Here is a 22,676-nt window from a genome sequence, read left to right as displayed (position 1 = left end):
ACATACATCCATTGTGTAAAGCACCCCTATACATTCGTTGCCCTCATCACTCTCAAAATTCGCTTTCTGCTTGGGTTCCTGGATTCAGCTCCTCATTTTCCTTTTTTCTTGAGTAGCATTCAGGTGTCTTCAAACTTACAGACCATTCAACACAGAGGGGCTGGGAGACTGATTACATTCGAAGCAGAGGTGTCAGCTCAGGTCACGGTGACTGGCTTTTTGTCACTGTTTTCTTTCCAGAAGGGCTGTCTCAAAGGACACAGGGGCTTATGTGGAAGAACATGGAAAACTGCGTTGATGAGAAAGAGGCAGGAACACTGGGCTGAGGTGCTTCCCCCATGATGGCAACGCGCCTGCTCTTTCTTATAGGGTAGCGGGGGGTGTTGTCCTGTAAGGATTTTGTTGGGAAGCCTTACCCCACCCCTTCTCCAGCCCCATCTTGTCCCTTCACACGTCTTTTTGGTCCCCAAACTCAAAGAACATTTCAAAGGAATGTTTGCATCCTTCCCAGGCTGCAGAAGCAGCCGTTTTGCTCTGCAGGGTTCTTCAGGGGAAAGAGTGGAGACAGAAACACCACCTTAGAAGAGTACTCAGTGAGATGGAAGGTAGATTGAGAAACAGTAGTTTCATGTTTTGATACTTTTGTGTAATAAAGTGTTCTTTTGCAGCAATACTTTTGGACTTGCTCTCCCCCCCTCCCCCCAATCTCTGCTTGACTCTTTATAATAGGGTCTAACATACAATATTTCCCTCTTGTGATGGATCTATATTGCTCAGCATAACATCGACCTCCAGCCTGTTCATGTCCTCTTGTTATTATTGTTTTAATTTTCATTCATTTATTTGCATTGTGGTAAAACGGGATGGGCCCAGGCACTCACGTCTTTACAGCTCACTGCGTGGACGGCGGTTCTCATGCGGCCGGCGTCACTGTTTGCCCAGGTCTTTCCTAAAGTGCTCCACCCGCAGTCGTGCGAGCGGATGCCCTCCAAACAAAAGCCTCGCCTTCCCACCCTCGGCCTTGGTCACCGTTAAGGAGCTTTGGTTTCTTCTTCTTTAAACAGCCGTGTTGCGCTGTTGCTTCCCATTCAATGGCTTGTGCACAGGATGCTGGTTGGCGTTGGCCTTGGCTGCATTCCCCACACAGCGTTTGCACTTCCCCAGGTCTGTCCTGAGTTGCCTGGTGCCTTTCATCTTCGTTTTCTCCCCCTTTCCGCCCTCTCCGCTTTGCTTTTGGGTAAATGCTATCCTTTTGATCTCCTGTAATTGATTGTTTCAAGTAACATGTTATTGTTTATATTTTGGGACCTGTGACTTGGATGAAAGTTAGTCTCTGGGAGTGGTGGGAGTGTCTCAGTTCCAGGTGGGAAGGGTCTCTTAGGGCTGTAGACTTGGGGTTCATCCAGTTTATTGTCAGTAAGTCACTTTTATGAATTTGATGCTTTTGTTCCACATTTACCCCCAGCTCTGCCCAGACCCTCTGTTGTGATCCTTGTCAGAGGAACCAGAAGGGATGGTGGACACCATCCCCTTCCACTGGTGTTCAGGCCATGTGGGCTGAGGTGCATGCTGCCCATCAGTCCTTTGTATTAATTTCTCTCTTCATTCCCCGTAGCACCACATGGGAACAGATCAACTGTTATATTTTAGATTGCTGCCTACAAGCCCCAGAGGTAGGATATAGAACAAGGTCTTTATGAATTATGCTATGCAAATTGATCTGCCTCAAGTCTATGGCCCTTTACCTTTGAGCCTAGGTGCTGGGTGATGGTCAAGAACTTTCTATGCCTATGCCCCTTGTGTGCCCTATTATCGACAGTAATATAGGAATACATGCAGCACCTACAATTATATGTAGAAATAGCCCTAACCAACCTACATCGACAGATGGGCGTGCTTCCTTACACTCCCCACTTCTCTTACCATATGTACTACTTATGGGTCCACTCAGGAGCTACTGTTTATTAATGTTATGGCTGCCAGATGGTTGGCGTTACGTCGCTGTTTCTTCTCACCTCCCCTCCGTGCCTTCCTTTGCCTTGACCGTGTTGTGCTAGCTTCCCCGTGTTGTACATTGTTTTTCCCATCACCATTATATGAACAAGTAGCTTCTCTCTGCTTAGTAATTGTCTCTCCCTCCCCCGCCCATCCATGGTAACCATCACATAATTAAAAATATTCATTCTACATAAGATCCTCCAAATTCATCCGTGTTATTATATGCTTCCCAGATTTGCTCTTATTTATCACTATGTGGCGTACCCTTGTGTCTGTCCCACCGTTTATTAGGGGTTTCCATGCTTTCACCATTGTGGATAATGCTGTCGTGAACATGGGCGCCGAAGAAGTGTTGGCCACAGCTCCTGTTCCTGAAGGATGTATAATTCGAAGTAGGATTGCTAGATCCTATGTTTGTTTTCTATTTCTAGCTTTTTTTAGGAAGCACCTTAGTTTTCCAATGGAGCCCTGGTAGGGTAGAGGTTACTTCTGTGTAGTCGGCAGTTCAAAACCACCAGCAGCTGCTCTTCTGGAGAAAAACTGGGTTTTCCACTCCCGTAAACTATGATAGTCTAGGAACCCCACAGAGGTCGCTGTGAGTCACCATTGACTTGGTCAGTGAGGGAGTTTTACAGTTTTCCGTAACTGTACCGTTTACAGTCCCCTCAGCAATGAATGAGAGTCGATTCTTCCACACCTTTGTCAACATTTGTTGTTGGCCGTGTTTTGGTCATTGCCTTTTTTTTTTTTGCAGGGTGAGATGGCATCTCCTTGTAGTTTTGATTTGTATGCCTTAAATAGCTAACAATCTTAAAAGCATCTTTTAAAAAAATTCCTGGAAAAATTTCATTATTGTTTGAGTTCCGTCTCCCCAGGAACTTTTCAGCGCCTCCACGTGTATGTCGGCTGCCTGAATGTCCTCTGGTGAACTGTCCTCTATCTTGCCTCTTGTCTGGATTGCCCCTTTTCCCCCTTGAGGGTAAGGGCAGGTTTTAATGGCCAGGTATGCTGCGCCAGGTCATCTAGCGCCCTGGGCCAGCGCCCGCGGCCACGCTGGCGGTGGCCCATTCCTGTTGTCTGGGCCCGTGGCGCCAGCTGCCTTATGGCCCTGCGGCACCCTTTCCATGTCGACTCCGGCGGGCCCTTGTCCAGGCTGCGCCCTCACTGACCCGCACTCAGGCTGTGCGGCCGCGTCCCCTAGCGACCGTCTACCTGTGCCCCACCCCGCCGCCCAGCAGCAGCTGAAGGCCGACCCAGGCCACTGCCCGCGGAGGTGGGGACCCCGACGCAGGGAGCCACGCGCGCGTGCGCATTCGGAACCGGGGGACTGTCCCCGTGCGCACGGCCCAGCACAGACACGGAGGGCGGGAAGCCTAGCCCAAGGGGGGGGCTTGCGAACAGAGAGAGAGCCAGACGCCCCCCACATGAGTGGATACCAACTTCTAGTGAACCGACAGGACAGGGTTGAACTGCCGCGTGGGTGTTCCAGGATTGTAACTGTGCAAGCCGAAAGCCCATCTTTCTCCCCCGGAGCAGCTGGTGGTTTCGAACTGCTGACCTGGCAGTGAGCAGCAGCTCCAGGCGCCCCCTGTGCGGCTGCGGCTCCACCCCACTGGGCAGCAGCGCTCCCTTTGCCGCGTGGTCGTGGTCGGTGAGGCGGGCTCTTGAGGCCACCAGCAGCCGCCCCCACCAGCGACCTCCTGCTTGCCTTTCTGGGGTTGGGTTGTCACATTACTTCTTATATTTAGAGATTAGACCTGGATCAGATATGTCTTTGTCAAAGGGCTTTTCTCAGTCTGTAGGGCTTTTTCCTCTTGGTAAAATCTCTTCATGAACATAAGTATTTAATTTTTAAGTGGTCACAAGCATTTAATTTATCGGCAGTTATTTGTGACTTTTTCGTTGTGTTTGGCCTGCTACCCACCCAATTTTATGAGCCTAACAGCTGGGAGTCAGCCTAGATTTTTCCTTGAATCTTACCACTCCTTGTCAGTCACCAAATTTTAAGATTCCACTTCTAAAATTACTCTCTAATTTGTTACCTCCCCCTCATTCCTCTTCTCACTGCCTTATTTTGGGCTCACTGTGGGTTTTTTGGGTACTACTGCAGTGGTGTCTCAACTGGCGTGCTTATTTTGGGGCTCTGTTCTTCAGTTTCATCCTCCACACTAAAACCATAACGATCTTTAAAAAGCACAAACTTGAGCACAGTTGCTCACCTTCCTTCACGGCCGCGTTCAAGACCTTGGCCGTGATCTGGCTCTGTTCTCCGGCTGCACCTGGGACCAGCCAGTGTGGCTCACGCAGTTCTCGTGATCAGGCTTTGCTGTGTGTACACACACGAACATGGGCCTTTGCCCTGGCTAATTTTTTGCCTACGTGCTCCCTCCTTCCCTGTCTATCCACCTGCCAGGTATGTCGGGGTTCCTGGACAATTTCTATTATATTTTAAAACCATTTTCTCATGAGCCCTTTTGAAGCCCCCGCATGGCTTTCATCTTCCTGGATTTAGGTAACAATCACCAGGAGAAACTTCGTGGGCTTCAGGCTACTGGCTCCAGGGGAGGCTTTTCCACGCGTTCGGTAGACAGGCCCTTGCCTCCGTTCTACTTCTATGGGTGCAGTGAGCCTTGGGGAACCCCCATGTTTTGTAGCATCCATCTGTCCCTGTGTCTCGGAGCTTCTCACTACATGCACCCCAGGTCCAGCGAACTTCTGGCTCTTAGTGTTTGGTAGTCACAGGTCCCTCCTGTGCCCCTTCCTCACCCTCTTGATCTCATGAAACTCCCCTCGGTCCTGTGACCTGAGGCATGGTGCTGCACCCCACTCTAGTCTTGTCTCATTAGCATAACACACAACAATCCTAATTGATAAAACCTAATTTTGAGTCATTATCTCATCGAAGCCAGGGTTTAGAGCACCTTACCAATGGAGGGTGATTCCATCAGATTGCGTTATTACATAACTGCCACTTTAAACAGATGATTGCCAGGCTTCTGAGAATCGTGGCCTAGCCAGCTACAGTTCACTCCTTGACATTGACCACCGTGCCAGATTGCAGTGCGCTCCCTTTACCAGCTAAAGGCGGGCTGTTTTTGTTTCTCCAGGGCGGGAGGGGGTGGCTGCCATAGATGACATGCTTAAAGAAGGTGCATTCATGGATGAAGAGTGAAAGTGGGAGTGAGTACACAACAGGGTCAAGACAGAGTAAAGGCTCAACTTTAAGGAAAATTGCAGAATTTGGAGTCAAATTGAGTTTGAGTCCTGTCGTTTCTTAGTGCTTAAATATGTTTTTAATTCTTAAAAAAATTTTTTAGTGCTCATGATTTTAAGCAAATTCTTTCTTCCCTGAATTTTACTTCTTTTTCAAAACAGGTGGGGGCGGTAATGTTACTAATGGCTGTAACTTTTAAGCAGTAAGGGACAACTTTTAGTTACGTTGTTGTCAGAAACACAGAGCCGACTGCACGTGTGTGCTGCCTTCTCTCCTCAGAGTAAGGAGAATACAGGTGCTCTGCAATTAGACCTTCGGGTGGACTTACCCTCAATTATAAGATCAGCTTCCCTGGTCTGCTGTACTCTGGTTGTATTATGGGCTCATTGCTTTCCTGCTGCATTGTCTTATCACATGTTCAGACACTGAACATGGATCAGGATGAGTCAGTCAGTTTTAGAAAACAGCCTTCCGGAAAGCAGTCCACATGCCGCTGGTTTATGATGTGAAGTTTCCAGGGCGATGAAACGCACAGACGCCAGCTGTCTCATGTGATTTTTCTTTTTAATGTGGTGCGCCTTTTCTAAATATTGCCCGGGACACACTTGTGTACTACTTGTCAGCCCTGTTTTCCATGTTTTCTGTACAGAAATGTACAGCTAGAGCAGCCATGAGTAATGTGTTCTTAAGAAACGGTCTTATAATCTCTCAGGTAGATGGAGCATTTAAAGCTGTAACTTTTTCAGTGGAGCTGGTTGACTGTATGTGCCTACCAAATGAATCACCTCATGAATATGCATCAGCTTTAAAACAGCTTTTCAAAAGAAATCCTTACATTTTGAAAAAAAATCACATTGGTAGTATTTTCAAAGTTTTCTGTGAGAATCAGGTTTCCATTGGCCTTAAAATTTTTTGGACTAATGTGTATTTCACTCATATTCCATTTTAATGACATCTCTGGCGTTAATCATTTAATCAGAGTACCCAACAAGCAAGATAAGCACAGATTTACTTGTGCTTACTTACTAACCTCTGGCAAGTAGTTTCACATTTTTCACCACATCGGTGATTCTAGGTGTGGATGGCATGTCCCCCTCCCAATCCCACAGCACTTACTACAGAATCAAAATCTCTTTCCAAATTTATAGGCCCTGACAGGGATGGGGTGCCTAGTTAGCAAGGTAAGCACAGGTTTGCTTGTGCTTACTTACCAATCTGTAGTGAACAATTTCATGTGTTTTTCACATTTGTGAAACTGTTGAGTAGATTGGTAAGTAAGCACAAGTAAACCTGTGCTTACCTGGCTTATTGAATAAGCCACCCTTAGGCTTTAATTTTCTCCTCTTCTTCCATCAAGTCTCCTGATTTCACTGTTTTCTCCTCACCGTTAGGCAGGTGAAACAGCGACGCCTCCTTTCACAGATGGATGACTGGGGTGGGGGCTCAGTGGCTGTAGACACTAGAACATGGAAACATTGTGACAGGACCCAGCCCGTATTGTCCTTGTAGGACTGGGCCGGTTCAGTCTTTATTAACATGTGCTGGGCCTTCAAAAAATTCATGGGAAAAATCTATTATATTTTAATTTCATTATTCCCCACCCTTTTTGAAGCCCTTTCCTATTATATGTATTTAAATCTGACCTGGAGGCTCGTCCGTGGATTGTTTGGGGGCATTTCTAACTGTTAAATATCATGGTTGGGGGCTGATCGGTGAGTAGCCCCTTCAGGTTCGTGCTCAGCTGCATCATGAACATCGACCACAGGCTCTTAGCTGCCCCGAAGGGTCAGACTGGCTTGCTAAGTACCTTGTGCACATTCCCAGTACCGCCTGTCGTAGGATGGACTCGTGTGTCCTTTATGTGCATGCTCCTCATAGAGCTTGTATAGATAATAAATTGCTTAGGTTCATATTTATTTCCTGTCAGTTTGCAGGGTTTGTTCTTGCTTGGCACTGTTCTCGGTTTGATTTTTTTTCCTTTTAGGAATGGTTATTATAAACCCCAATGTTGAGAAATTGTTCGCCGTGGCTTAGCGTCGCCCATACACGTGTGTGCAGATGAACCTGGATGGTACACGTGGCTGCTTGGCTTTCTGACACCTTGGCCTTCTGCTGCCCAGTGTTGGAGTTCCTGACTGCTCCTTCGGTGGGCGTCGAGTGTGAATCTAAAATGAAATCCTTGACAGCGCCAACCACCTCTCTTTTTGTCGTGGTCTTTCTTATTAATCCAGCTTTCCGTCGAAGTGGCATTCAGCTGAAGGCGGTAGCCCTTCATCTTCCCCAGTAAACGATTCAAGGCCTCTTGTGGCCTCAGGTAATGAGCTTTCTTCCGGTTCTGACACTGTGCCCTTGTTCACATCGCTTTCGCCCCGCATACAGATCAAATGCGCTTAGTGAAAGGACACACGCAGTATTCCCATGTTTTGTGTGAAGGATCTATGCACAGCTCTGTGTGGGTGCAACTAAACCAACAAACCAGACTCACTGCCCTCCTCGCGACCCTGCAGGACAGAGTAGAATTGGCCCTGTGGGTTTCCGGGACGCTTACGAGAACAGACAGTCATGTCTGTCTCCCACTGAGGGGCTGGTGGTTTCGAACTGCTGACGACTACATGTTTTGGAATTCCCACTCTTGGACTTGCCGACCATCTAAAACTCAAATCCAACTCACTGCCACAGTCAGTAGAACACTCTTAAACCACTCTCTGATGCTCTCTGCTTTCCACCAGGACCCTTCTGACAACAGCGGTGATACCCTCTTCCGTCCTCTTCGGAATCCAGCAGCTCCCTGTCGGTGCAGTGCTACAGTGGTACTTGGACGCTCTGTTTGGGGGTTCCAGTACCAGCCGGGGGATGTTTGAAAAGCGCTGCGTCAGATGGTTTCTAACGGGGGGTGGTGTGTGTGTGTGTGTGTGTGGTAGTGTGACGGGTTGAGGGGGGATGTTTATTGACATTGTAACCTCGCATCACTTTAAAGCAGAGGTTCCCAGTTTATGTAGCCTATTGCCCATTTTTAGAAAATAATTGCTCAGCCCCTACTCCCACCTTCACCCCCTTTCCGGCGATTGGAAACTTTGGTACTATAGCCAGGGTAAAGGGTAGGTATCTGCTTTTGTAGCCCCAGGGTGGTGTGGTCCACCCCCACCCCTACCCTGCCCCCTTCCCAATCTGGGAGGAAGACTAGGTTTTCTACTCCTGGTGAAGAGTTACAGTCTGGGAAACCCACAGGGGCAGTGGAGTGGGAATCGATTTTGATGGCAGTGTGTGTCTGGGTTTGGGATGGTTTCAGTGTCCTCCAGGGGGCAGTATCACAGGCTTTGGAAAAGACGGGTCCTCAAACTAAGGCTGGCCCACGGGCCACGTTTATCCAGCCGCCCAGTGTTTTTGCCCGTTTTGTTTTTTTACTTCAAAATAAGATATGTGCAGTGTGCATAGGAATTTGTTCATGGTTTTTTTTTAACTATAGTCTGGCCCTCCAACGGGTCTGAGGGACAGTGAACTGGCCCCCTGCTTAAAAAGTTTGAGTCCCCTGTGAGAGTTAACAGGGCACTATTGAAGTGTAATTTATCTTCCAGCATAGCCTTTAGGCTTGAATAATAAAGTGCTAACTGAAACGTTTGTGGTTCAAACCTACTAACTGTTCCCGGGGAGAAGGATGAGGCAGTCGGCTCAGTCTTGGAGATCTGTGGGGCAGTTCTGTTCTGTTCAGTAGGGTCACAGTGAGTCAGAATTGACCCTGGAGCACACAACATCAACAAAGAGACCCGATTTACTGGTCTTTAGGGAAAAAAGAGGTAGAACGTGCAAGATGAACACAGGTGATTCTGTCTACACAGTCGCGAGTGCTGCTGCGGCGGCTGCTTTTTTAACGACTGCTCATAGAAGGCCTGACTTTGGAGTTGTACCGAAGGTGTTTAACAAAGTGAACATGCACTCAAGCCTCCCCTTAGGAATCTTGCATGTCACTTGTGTTTCCGACAAAACCAAAAACCAAATCAAACTCACAGCCATCGAGTTGATTCTGACCTTTAGTGACTCCACAGAACAGAGTAGAACTGCCCCTGTGGGTTTCCAAGACTACTTCTTTATGGGAGCAGAATGCCTCGTCTTTCTCCCGTGGAGTAGCTGTTAGTTTTGAACGGCTGACCCCGTGTTCAGCAGCCCAACCCATAACCCACTGCGTCACCAGGGCTCCTTCCTTCAATCGAGGCAAAGGGCATTTCTCGTACCCCAGATAGTTCCCTGTGCACCCTTGTAGTCATTCCCCTGGTACAGCACACACAAAGACTTTCACATTCCCAAGCACAGTCACCAGACCGTTGTTTTCAGAGCAACAATAGGAAGTAATGTATTTTTAAATACAATGTGATTTACTTTAAAACTAAGGGTTTTAACATTAATGTTTACATTCTCATAAGCGGAAGGTGCTCCTGAATTCATGGACTTGCTGATAATGGTTGACAGAGAGAGACGTAAGCAAAGCAGCTGTGTGGCCTTCGGCTTTCTCTCCTCTCCGGAGGCTGTTCCCAGAGGCACCTTGTGGTGCTGTGGAGGAGTCTATAGACCACGTAGAAGCCTGGAAGGGCATTGACCCCTCCGAGAGCCGGGCCCCACTTTTTAGAGCCCCAAGATACACCTACCTGTTTGTAGAATACCACCGACGCCACCAGCCTGCTGTGGGTGTGGGTTAATGTTTGGAAAGTCTGTCTGTGTAAAGGGTTGGGGGATATATATATATATATATATATATATATATATATATATATATATATATATATACACACACACACACACACATATATAACTGTATATATATCTATAGTTTTACAGCTCAATTAGCTTTGCACCCCTTCGCCCCCCACCCCTCCATTTGACCACTTGTTGGGCAACCCTAAGAATATTAAGGAGGGCGGGGATAGATAGATGTGGTCTTACCAAAGAGATTGAGCACATTTGTACCATGTAGTTGACGTTGATAAGGACCTCTCCTTCCCAGCCTGATTTGTATGTCCATTTTTCTTTTGGGGCCAATTCATTCTTAAGGGCCAATGACCATGGATGGATGGCTCAGGCTCTTCTCAGGGTCACGTGCTTTGTGGGAGCCCTCCACACTGGCCGCCCCACTTAACTTTGAACAAAAGAATATGTAACCATTTTATCTGGCTCACTAAATCAACCCCCTGATATTTGGGAGCTTGTGTTGTTGCTTCTTTTTGTTTATTTCTATTTTAAAACCCCAAACCAAGCCCTTTGTTGTCAAGTTGATGCTGACTCATCGAGACCCTCTAGAATAGAATAGAACGGGCCCATTGGTGTTTCCAAGGCTGTGAATCTTTACAGAAGCAGACAACCACATCATCCTCCCACAGAGCAGCTGGTGGCCGTGAACCACCAACCTTTCAGTCAGCAGCTGAGCCCGAGAACCACTGTTCCACTTGGACTCCTTTCTCTTGTAGTTTCTGAGCTGGAAGTTTTTCTTTGGGGGAAGATTTCAAGATATTTGAAGACATTACTTCAAATATCACTGCTTTTCGAGTAGAAATAGTATATAGCCCCCCCCTACCTTATGACTCTGGTACCAGCAAATCCCTCTGAATAAAATCTCTTTTTTATTAGAGTATATTGGGGCAGAAAATTAGTTTATTTTGTGGCCCATTGTTATCCATATGCATTTAAAGTTACTTCCATATTTAAGAAACAAGGATCAGTCCTTCACTCTGCTAAGCCTCAAATCCTATTAGTAGGATCGTTTCAGGTTAATAGAAATTATGTGTCTGGTACTGCTAATATATGTCCCTGGAGAGCAAGGTCGCAGCAAACTGATACAAATGAATGCATGCAGAAGCATGGGAAGGTAATGTGAAATTGCTGCGGGCTTCCTCCTCCAGCCCTGCCTGGTGTCAAGGGAGAGGGGATTTGCGTCACTGGGCCTTCCATAAGGCCACTGCACTGCAGTTCCGAGGCTTCTGAAATTGCGCACGGCATAGGAGGCTCTTGCTTAATTGGGTTTCGTGTGTGCCCACTGGAGAACTGGATGCCACTTAGATTCGAAATAGCTGGTCTCCTTCCATTTTTTAAAGGATTTTCAGGGGATTAAATTTTTTTTAGAATATGGCTCAGGAAATTCAGAGTTATTTATTTTTAACCTTTTCTGTGTGTTTAGTCATGTGTTTTTGTGGCACCTAAGCATTCCTTCATGACCTCAGTGTTTATTATTCACCATTAATTACTGCTTTAGATCAGCGCAAAGCATGAAGTGTAAATTAGCACAATCTGTCTCATTTCATCATCTTTCTTTTCCTCAAAAATAAGTTGATAGGCGATATATCTGTAGTTTCACAGCGCAATTAGCTTTGCACCCCTTCTCCCCCCCCCCCATTTGACCACTTGTTGGGCAACTTTAAGAATATTCAGGAGGGTGTGGATAGATAGCGGCAAGGAGATCTTCAAGGTGTCCAGAAACTGAGGATGTGGATGGAGAGAAAAGAGGGAGAGAGGGAGCAGGGGAGGGAGAGGGAGAGAGCGAGGAAGAAAGACCTAGAAGGAGAGGACTTCAGGGCCCTGAGCTTGGACTTCTCACCTCTTGAACTGTGAGAAGACACTTGGAGGCTAGTGAGAGCCAGACAAGAAAAGGCCATGAGGTTGCTTGATCCGGTCGCCCAGTTTCCCCTCAGAGCTGTAAAATCGTTAGCCTGTTGACTTGGGAATTGCTGTTTCCAGTATCTTTCACCAATACTTCGAAAGTCTTGTAACTGCAGGGATTGCTATTGGCTGCTGTAATGTCAACTTTATTATGTTGCCCCAAATCAGAATGAATGAGAATTTGACGCAAGAAATCCAAAAATGAAATCAACATTTTACAGCTGTTGAGAAAGGTTGACTAATGATTCTAAATATTGGGAGAGGGGAAGGCGATTCCGTTTCTAATGAGCTCTGTTGTTATGAATGACTAAATTAAAATGTTCAAAGTTAAGTTTTGATGATGGGACTTGGCTTTGGATTATTGACTTATAAACCTGCTTGCTGTTTCCTCCCTGTGATTTCAGGGGATGAGTTCTACTCTGTATCCCGACTTCCTTCATCGTGAAAAGAAGGCTTTCTGTGATAGGCATATTCCAGCGCTGAAATGCTGTGATGCATCCATTTCCGTTGTCCGTTAGCTGAGCCTCCGTGGTGCAGTGTTAAACACCTGGGGAGCAGTTTGGGCCCACCAGCCACTCCCTGGGACAAGGATGAGATTGGCTGTGCCCGTCAAGCTTACTGCCCTGTGAACTCAGAGCATAGTTCCGCCCTGGCCCATAGGGTCACTGTGAGTCAGAGTCAACTCGATGGCAGTGGGTAGTAGTAGTACCCATTTCCTTTGAGATGGTGCCATCAGTCAGTCTTTTTCTAATTCCGAACTGCTGGTCTCTGTGTAGCATGTCCATAGCATGTCTTCGCTTCTTGCCTCCTTCCCAGCAACATGCGCCTGTTGGTGGTAGACTGCGGGTTGATTGGGCTGGGAGGGGGCTTCTCTTCTTATTTCCATATGTTCACCTAAAGCAGTGGTTCTCAACCTTTCTAGTGCCGTGACCCTTTCATACAGTTCCTCATGTGGTGGGGACCCCCCACCATAACATTATTTTCATTGCTATGTCCTCACTGTACTTTTGCTACTGTTATGAATCAGGCGACCTCTGTGAAAGGGTTGTTTGACCCCCAAAGTGGTCGTGACCCACAGGTTGAGAACCGCTGACTAAAGCTTTTTATAGAGTTGAATATGATTAGTTTCTGCCCCCAAAGGTCATGCAATTTGGAATAAGGTCAGTGGCATGTGGAGAGCAGTGTTCTCTCTTGGAATTATCATTTTGGTTAGAATTTCTGAACAGTGTGTTGTTTAGCTTTGGTGGAGGAGTATGGGACGCACAGGGCTGCTAGCCACAAGGTCAGCAGGTTGAAAACACCAGCCGCTCTGTGGGAGAAAACTGAGGCTTTCTGCTGCCACAAAGAGTTAATGTCTCCGAACCCCACAGGGGCAGTTCTCCTCTATCCTACAGGACTGCTATGTGTCAGAATCGACTTGATGGCAGTGAGTTTTAGTATCAGATGTGGGACCTCATACATTTTCCCTCTTACTTACCCTTACCGATTTTATTCCAACTCAGGACCATTATCTCTTCCCACATCCAAAAGAGAAGCTAGGATGTAAAGCACTCATAACTTCATATTATTTCCCCCCTAGATTTACCTCTCTCTAATCTGATAGTATGGAGTGGTTTAGTAATCATAATGCGCACTTAGTGCTTTACCGCTCGCAAGCTGCTTTTTATAAAATACTGTTTATTTGAACTTTATGAAAAGCTATTAAGGTCCCAAACCAACCACACCCACTGCCATCAAGTGGATTCCCGCTCCTAGTGCCCTGGTTTCAGCTTGGCAGAAGAGGAAAGCGACTTGGAGAGGTTTAGTCATTTGTTCAAGACCAGGTAGCCAAGAGGCAGTGCATTTTCTCATATGTAGGGACTTAGGATGCTAACGTGTTTTTAGCTGTGAAAGGACCAGCCCATTTTCCACCAGGATTATGATAGACTCCACTAGGAACTGACTTTGGCTTCAAGTGGAACTTTTCAAACTCACTGGGACTATGATTTCTCTCAAGGCCTGCCACATCAACTCAATGGTATTTGGCCCATAAATGTTTCCCCCCATATATTTCTGAGCAATTTCTATGTCCCAGGCCTTTGCTGAGTTAGCATTTTCAAAAACCTCTTGCAGGTTTTTCTATGGGACTTCTGATTGTTCTTATATATTTAAGGGAGTTCTGTATACATTGTGTAGGAGCCCCTTTGGGGGCTGTACTGGCTGCCGATGACCCTTTCTTCTCTGTGGTTAAGTGTTTTCCTATTGACAGTGCCTTTTTTAAGTTTGTAAAATTAAATAAGCTTTTAATTTTCTGTTTTTTCTTTTTCCCCTCGCCCCCTGCCCTCCCCCAAGCTTTTAATTTTAATATAGTGACATTTCCTATGTGATTATTGCTTCCCCCCTTGCTTGCGACATACAGCCTTTAATGCTCTTTTTAAAGTCTCACCAATGTGCCTTTAACATTTATATTTCTTAATAATTGAAGTCATTAGTCACTAGGTATGAATTAGGTAATGCCATAGAGTTGGTGAGTAAGTCTTTCCATTTTAGTTGGATCCATGGATCAATGATCACTGCCACAGAAGCAAAGTCTCGTGTTGGGAAGCGTCTCCGTGAGATGCCACCTTGGGGACCAAGGTGTGCCTGGCCCGAGCCACGGTGTTTTCCAAGGCCTCATAGGCGTGTGGCAGCTGAGCAATGAAGGAGGAAGCCGGAAAAGAATGGAAGCGTGTGCGTTTCAGTGCTGATGATTAGACCTGGACCGCCGGAAGAGCAAACAAACCCATCTATCCTGAAAGAAGCAGAGCCGGAGTGCTGCTTAGACTGGAGGGCGGTGACACTTTGTGCCAGACATCTCGAATCGATGATCAAGAGGGCTCTGGACGAGGTCGCTTTACCTGGTAAAGTAAAGGGTCAGTCAAAAGCCAGATCGATGGACACCGGGCCTGCAACAGTGGGTTCCTTGTGAAGACGCTGCAGGACCGACCACTGGGTAGGACAGAGGGCGCTGTGAGTGAGAGCCCAGAGACTTTTCTTCCGTCCTAGAGACCTGGCTGTGACATTGCACATATGACTTTAGGCAAACTCTTATCCCTTTCTGGGTTTACATTTTAATTTTTGTGTGAAATAAGGGATTGGTCTGATCACTGGTTCTTGATTTCGGTTTCTCAAACTGGTAAGCAATCGATAGCAGTGAAACCCTTTTGACCTTTTAAAAAGCTCAGAGGAATTGTGATTTCTGTAGCCATGATTGTTATGCTGCATGGGTTGACCAAAAGGAGTTTTTATGAGGGAGGACAGGGAACCTTGGGTCTATAGAGTTAGAGAAGGAAAGCGACCAGGATGAGGTAGGATTGAGCCAAGAACAGGATTCTGTTAATATGTGGGGAGAAAAATGGGGAAGGGATTCTAGATGGAACAGTGTAAGCAAAGATGAAAACAGGCAAAGTACAAGTCATTTTTAGAGACAGCAGATGAATCAGTTGAGCATCATTGGAACGTTTTTTAAGATAGTCGATAATGAGAGAGTTGTTTGAGGATGGAGTATGGAGGAGGTCTTAAAACGTAAGATTGAAATAGTTTTGGAAAAGCCAGTTATTGGTAAGGTTTTGTAGTATGATTCTTCTCACTTCACAGTAGCCCTGACCTAAGAAACTTTGTTCCTACGACAGGGCCCTACTCGGTACCTGCCCGTAGGAAAAGAGCACCCAGGGTAAGGGGCCAGTGTGGTGAAGCAATCAGATGGTGCCTGACTGTGAGAAAAAATATCGTCTGAGGTCTTAAAGATTTGTCTTAAAACAAGCAGCCATCTAAATGAGGTGACAGCTAAGTCCACACAGAAGAAACATACCAACTGGTGGGATCCAAGGATTGTCAATGATAAAATCCAAGGCTGGAGAAGGAAATAGTGTTAGGGCTTAAATTCCGCATGCTCAGTTTGCAGAAGGCTATGAATGGTAGCAAGAGCCTCAGTCCATTTTCAGGGTCCCCCTGGGCTAAGTCTCTGGTGACTCCCCTCTGACCATTGACCAAGGGTACCCGTAGCCTTGCTGTCAGACAGTGAGTGTATCGGGGAGTGGAGATGTTGTTTTAACTTAACCCAGATGTAGTCAGGTTAAAATTTAACACCTCATCATCTGTTCTCCCATTCGACCCATCTTACATTTCATCTAGTTTTAGTATTTTCTCTTCTTTTCAACTGAGGTTTTTTGTTTGTTCCTATTGGTTTTTTTGTTTTTGTATTTTTTTTTCTCTGTAAGAAATCCAGGCTAGACCGTACATGGATTAATAGGTCCTTGGGATTATGGTGCGGGAGGTGGCTGAGAAGAATGGGGAGTAGAAGAAAGAAAATGTTCTAAAATTGATTGTAGGAATGATTGCGCAACTCTTTTTAATATGTCTAAATTATCAAACTGTATGAAATGTGAGTTATATGCCAATAACACTGCTAAAATTTACATTAAATACAAAGAAGGAACTCTTTTATAGACCTACACAGAGGCCATTGACTTTAGGTTAGCCTCTATGCAGCGGTTCTCAACCTGTGGGTCGCGACCCCTATGAGGATGAGCGGCCTTTCACAGGGGTCACCCAATTCATAACAGTAGCAAAATTCCAGTGATGAAGTAGCAATGAAAATGATGTTGGGGTCACCACAAGGGTTGTGGCATTCAGAAGGTTGAGAACCGCTGCTCTGTAGTCTAGTATGATGATGCCATCTGGCCCATGAGAACATTACAAACATATATATTTAAGAGATAAATAGAATAAAATTATTTTGACAGCCAGGATACTAAACCGGGAACCTTATTTTATTATAGTTCAGCTATACCTCAGAGAATTTTATACGTGAATGAATTCTCCGTGAATCGCAAGCAGCTTCTCTCAGTTCTAAAATTTGACTGATAAATGGTGTTGAATTTTTTTCTGCACACCACCATTCTCAATAGGATTTCTAGTTCTAGTTCCAGAACAATCAAGAAATTGTTCTCTTTGATTTCCATAAAAATAATCACTTATGGAATGTATACTTTCTATATATCATATGTATGTAGCAATGGGCAGGAATTCTTTTTTTGGATGGTACCAAACAATGACTCACCCCAAATCATCTCATGGAGTTAACAATGTAGCAAAGCCATTAATTACTTACAGTATGTGCTTAGGTAATCCTTCTCTACCTTGCCCTTTACTCCCCTCCTGTGTTGGGCCCAGGGTGGTTTAGCCGGATTGATCTGTTGGCAGGAGGCATACTGGTGGCGCAGAGGTTAAGTGCTTTGCTGTTTGTTAACCAAAAGGTTTGTGGTTCAAACCCACCAGCCACAATGCAGGAGAAAGATGTGGCAGTCTGCTCCCATAAAGATTACAGCCGTGGGAACTTAAGGGACAGTTCAGTTTTTTTTTTTTAAGGGACAGTTCAGTTTTGTCCCCACCTGATGTCAGAGAGTTTGAATGGACTCAATGGTAGTGGGCACAATTCACTACCATCAAGCCCACCCAACTCAGAGCGACCCTGTTGGACAGGGCAGAGCTGTCTCTTCTGGGTCTCCGACACTTTACATCCTTACAGGAGTAGCCAGCCTCTTCTGTCTTCCACAGGCGAGTTGGAACGGCTGTCCTTAGCAGCTCAGTGTGTGGCCCACTGTCCGACCAGAGCTCCGGATGACAGTGGGCAGTGGTAGTGTTCTGTTCGTACATGTCGGCTGTCTCAGACAGAATGCTCGTAGCTTTCATTTGGAAACGAGGGGGTGGGTTGGGGGTGGACATATTGCATTTCATCTAGCCAGTGTTTCTCCATTGAAATGCTATTTTTTATCTTCAATACAGTAACTATTTAAAATGTGGTGTATAATTGTGTTTCTGAATAGAAAGCTACACATGTACCTATCTCTATTTTCCTCTCTAAAAAAGAATGTAGTAATCATGTTTTGGCTGACTCATTTGATGATCTCTTTTGAACTTTTTATTGTGGTTTGGGTGAAATTTGACAGGTTTTCTCTTCAGGAATGTGCACACATGTTGTTTTATGACACAGGTTGCCATCCCCATTCACAGCACTCTTCCCATCGGATGCTCTTGTCACACGGTGGGGTCCTTGGCTCTGGGCTTCCTCCGTAGCAACAGCAGGTACGGATGTAGAGGGAAAGTTAAGGAGCACACTGGCCTTGGGAAACTGGGAGCGAGGACATGGCTGGCATGCCCCGACTATCCAAGCCAATGTAGCAGAGCCCCACAGTAAGCGGAGACCACCCCGGTGGCACAGTGTGCACAGCCCTCAGGTTTTGGGTGGTGAAAAGTGGGGACTTGCATGGTTGAATCCTGAGTAGGCCCTACAAGCAACCTTGCCTTCTTGTCTGCTCCGGTTGGGCAGCTCGCTTCACTTAGGGTACACCTGTCAGAGTCACGAGCCAGTTAGACTTCTCTTCCCAGCCCCCTGTCTTGTAAGAGAAGGACTCTTCCACCTTCAGCAGGATCCCAACAGTGGAACAGAGGCAGGAGGAGGAGCCCAGTCCGAATGCTGGGGCACTGCATCTGCACCGCTTCCCTGCCTCCCTCTCTCACCTGTTGACCGAGGAAGGACCTGCGAGGAACAAGGGCTGCTGAGCGGAGCCCATTGTGAGCAAGGCGGAGCGGGCGGGCGCTTGTCTGAAGCAGCCTCACTGTGGACGGGGCCGGTGGGAGAAGCTCTCCCCTCACTCTTGGGTGTTGCTGTGGCCTTTCCTCTGGGCAGCCAGCATTGGACAACAGCTGTTGTCCTAAGTATGACTTTAGCATCTTCGTTCCCTACCCCCAGCCCAAATGCATCATCAGTACATAGGCTTTTGGAGGGCAGTGTCGTTTTGCGAGCTTGGTAAATATGTTGCAGGAGTTGAACAGTAGGCAAACATTTCAGCATTAAGACCAAGTAGCTGAAGACCATGTTTTTGAGGCATAATGGGACACTGATGTGAATGTAAATGTATATTCAGAAAGAAAATTTTTAGGAAGATGATGTGGCGTTAATTGTTCATTAGGAATCTCCAGCATTTGTAAGGCATGATGGTTTGGTACAGATAATAGGAGACAGATGTTAGAGTATGTTAATAAGTATATTTAGGTTTATGGTTAGTAAAACATTTGGGACTTGTGATATTTGTGAATATTATATGCATTTTGAATAATAGATTCTTGACTTTATGTATCCTACATAGTTTCTTAAGAATACCAGAATAGGCCGGGCATGGCGTTGGCTCCCGGGCGCCTCGCCGCTCTCAGGGAGCCCAGGGGGAAGAGCAGCGATGCTCACTCTGGCGAGCAAACGGAAGCGGGATGACGGTCTCAAAGGGTCCCGTTCCGCAGCCACCGCCTCCGATTCCACGTGGAGGGGGTCTGTGAGAGACAAGCTGCTCGTCAAAGAGGTTGCAGAGTGTGAAGCAAGCGTACCTTGGACCTGTAAGGTGCACTTTCCTGATCCCAACAAGCTCCACTGCTTCCAGCTAACCGTGACCCCAGATGAGGGTTACTACCAGGGTGGAAAATTTCAATTTGAAACTGAAGTTCCTGATGCCTACAACATGGTGCCCCCCAAGGTGAAGTGCTTGACCAGAACCTGGCACCCCAACATCACAGAGACGGGGGACATCTGTCTGAGTTTACTGCAAGAACATTCGATTGACGGCACTGGCTGGGCTCCCACGAGGATGCTGAAGGATGTTGTTTGGGGATTAAACTCCTTATTTACTGATCTTTTGAATTTTGATGATCCACTGAATATTGAAGCTGCAGAACATCATCTGCAGGACAAGAAAGACTTCCGGAATAAAGTGGAAGACTACATTAAGCGGTATGCCAGATGATACAGGATGCCTGCAGGGCCGGGATTGTGCACTGCCCTCTGTCCCCATCACGGTCCCTCTGTCCCACCGAGCTGGACCAGCCCGTGACACACTGGTCTGAAGAACAGCTTCCACCTGCCCAAGTTAGCTGGAGAACGCGGTGTAAAATCAGCAAGGAATGTGCCTTGGGTTCTGAAGAATTGTCTGCTTTCCTTCTTAACGTGGGTTTGGTTTGAACCTGCCCCGCACAGGCTGCTGGTGGAATTCCTGCCAAGTTTCACTGAACTCACAGTGGCTAGAGCTTGCTGGCCCCTCCCCAGCAAACCGCCCTGTGTCGGTGATGCTAATGATGTGGACCATGTGACCCGCAGAGTGTCAGCAGGAGCCTGCTGCCCAGACTCTGCTTGGATGCGAAGACTCCTAGCCCTCCCTCTCGTGTGCTGGGACCCTGCCCAGGGGTTGCCAGCCTCCCCAGAAATGCAGAGTCATTTACTGTCTACCTTCCTGAGATGCATTGGTTTGTTTTTTATTTAATGTAAGTATATTTTGGGAAAAAAAAAAAAGAATACCAGAATACAGCCTGTGTGATCGAGTGGTCCCGAAGGGATCAGTTACCAGGCATCAAAGAACAAAAACATCATATCATTGGCTGCGCACCTCCATGATGCAAATGTGGCGAAGAAAGCTGATGGTGCCCGGCTATCAAGAGAGATAGTGTCTGGGGTCTTAAAGGCTTGAAGGTCAACAAACGGCCATCTAGCTCAGAAGCAACAAAGCCCACATGGAAGCACACCAGTCTGTGCGATCACGAGGTGCCAAGGGATCAGGTATAAGGCATCATAAAAAAAAAATACCATAGTGAATGAAGGGGGAAGTGCAGAGTGGAGACCCAAAGCCCATTTGTTGGCCAATGGAGATCCCCTCACAGAGGGGTCTAGGGGAGGAGATGAGTCAGTCAGGGTGCGATGTAGTACCGATGAAGAATACAGCTTTCCCCCAGATCCTGGATGCTTCCTCCCCCTAACTACCATGATCCGAATTCTACCTTGCAGGACTAGATAGGGCAGAGGTTGTACACTGGTGCAAATGGGAGCTGGAGGCACAGGGAATCCAGGGTGGATGATACCTTCAGGACCAGGGGTATGAGGGGCGATACTGGGAGGGTAGAGGGTGAGTGGGTTGGAAAAGGGGAACTGATTACAAGGATCTACATGTGACCTCCTCCCTGGGGGACGGACAACAGAGAAGGGGGTGAAGGGAGACACTGGATAGGGCAAGATATGACAAAATAATAATCTATAAATTGTCAAGGGCTCATGAGGGAGGGGGGAGCGGGGAGGGAGGGAAAAAAAAAGAGGACCTGATGCAAAGGGCTTAAGTGGAGAGCAAATGCTTTGAAAATGATTAGGGCAAAGAATGTACAGATGTGCTTTATACAATTGATGTGTGTATATGTACGGATTGTGATAAGAGTTGTATGAGCCCTAATAAAATGTTTTAAAAAATACCAGAATAGCAACAAATATCTTTTATCTGTCTACCTTTGGTTGGCCTAAATATGTAATCATTTATTTCTGGGCCGCCTTCTGTACTTCAAGGATCTGGTGGCACTGTGAGTTATGCGTTGGGTTGCTAACTGCAAGGTTGTCTATTCAAACCCACCTGTCGCTCCCTAGGAGGAAGGGAAGGGGAGGTTACCTGCGCCTGGAAAGATGGATCGTCTTGGATGTGGGTGGCTGGGAGTCACAATTTCCACAGTGGCAGTGGGTTTGGGGGTCTGTACTTTTGATATACATAATTGCAAACTGACAGTATGATCCAAGAAAGTATCTTACCAAATAGAAGACTATTTGAAATGTAGTTCTCTGGTTCAGAAGCCGTAACTATTTGCTGGTTTTTCCCCCTCATTTGTTTAATCAAACATATTTCAAGTGTTGTCCTTTCATATTCTGCTCATATAGACTTAATCTCCTTGCCAACAGGATTTAGTAGTTACTCTGGAAGTTGGCATACATATATTACCATATATATTCGTGTGTAAGCCGAGTTTTTCAGCACATTTTAAATGCAGTTTTTGTGGTAAAATTAGGTGCCTTGGCTGAAATTTGGATCCGCTTATATTCACGTGTACATAGTAATTAAAACAACCACGGTGTCATTTTTTTTGTAGGAAAGGCTTTATTTATTTTTAAAAATCATTTTGTTGGGGGCTTGTACAACTCTTTCTTGGAATCATTTTATTGTCGGCTTGTACAACGCTTCTCACAATCCATCCATCCATCCATTGTGTCAAGCACATTTGTACATTTGTTACCATCATCATTCTCAAAATATTTGCTTTCTACTTGAGCCCTTGGTATCAGCTCCTCATTTCCCCCTCCCACTCTTACCTTCCCTCCCTAATGAATGCTTAATAATTTATAAATTATTATTTTTTTTATGTCTTACACTGACCAATGTCTCCCTTCACCCACTTTCCTATTGTCTGTCTCCCAGGGAGGGGATTATATGTAGATCCTTGTGATCAGTCCCCCCTTTCTCGACCCACATTTCTCTTACTGTAGGAAAGGCTTTAAATCAAATTTGAGAGCCTTTAATAAAGTTCACAGGAAAATCCCATTATATTCCAATTCCAGGTTTGAAGCTTCCCCTACCCCCAAAACAGAAGTACTCTGTGTGCCTGAGTGTCTCAGCTATTCACGATAGAGAATTTGAGCTATTTTTAAAAAGTGGGTTGAGAGTTTTGCTTTTTCTCTCTTGTTTTTTTAATTAATGTATCTGTCAGTTTGCATGGTTAGACTGGAATGTACATAGAGCTTGGCATCTGAAAATCCTAGGTTAAAATTCCAGAGTGATATCAGGCAAATCACTTAATATTTCTAAGCCTCAGCTTCCTGATGTATAAAATGGGATAATATATTACCTATTTTTTTAGAGTTCTTATGAGAATTCACTGAGGAACTTAGAAGAGGGCTTAAAATAAAATGTTTGTTAATTTTCCTTTGACAGTAATTTAAACTTAAGGAACA

At 46.0% G+C, this 22,676-nt stretch overlaps 2 protein-coding genes across 3 annotated transcripts in view; both read left to right on the top strand.

Annotated features, from left to right (window-relative positions):
* The window catches only part of SIK3 (SIK family kinase 3), a 255,887-nt gene that overhangs the window by 56,142 nt on the left and 177,069 nt on the right, over positions 1–22,676 (top strand). The gene's annotated exons all lie outside the window — the stretch shown is intronic.
* Positions 19,111–19,668, top strand: LOC142447066 (NEDD8-conjugating enzyme UBE2F-like). The gene is made up of 2 exons (XM_075548777.1): positions 19,111–19,230; positions 19,309–19,668. Exons 1-2 carry the CDS (start codon positions 19,111–19,113, stop codon positions 19,666–19,668), a joined length of 480 nt encoding a protein of 159 aa, XP_075404892.1.

This window comes from Tenrec ecaudatus, chromosome 4 (assembly GCF_050624435.1).
Source record: "Tenrec ecaudatus isolate mTenEca1 chromosome 4, mTenEca1.hap1, whole genome shotgun sequence".
Lineage (NCBI taxonomy): Eukaryota > Metazoa > Chordata > Mammalia > Afrosoricida > Tenrecidae > Tenrec > Tenrec ecaudatus.
The sequence above is the reverse complement of the archived record's forward strand: the minus strand, read 5'-3'. Positions and strand labels throughout refer to the sequence as shown.

Coding starts and splice junctions, on each gene's coding strand:
- LOC142447066 (XM_075548777.1), top strand. CDS start 19,111: ATGCTCACTCTGGCGAGCAAACGGAAGCGGGATGACGGTCTCAAAGGG. Junction 19,231..19,308: donor ACAAGCTGCTCGTCAAAGAG/GTTGCAGAGTGT, acceptor CACTGCTTCCAG/CTAACCGTGACCCCAGATGA.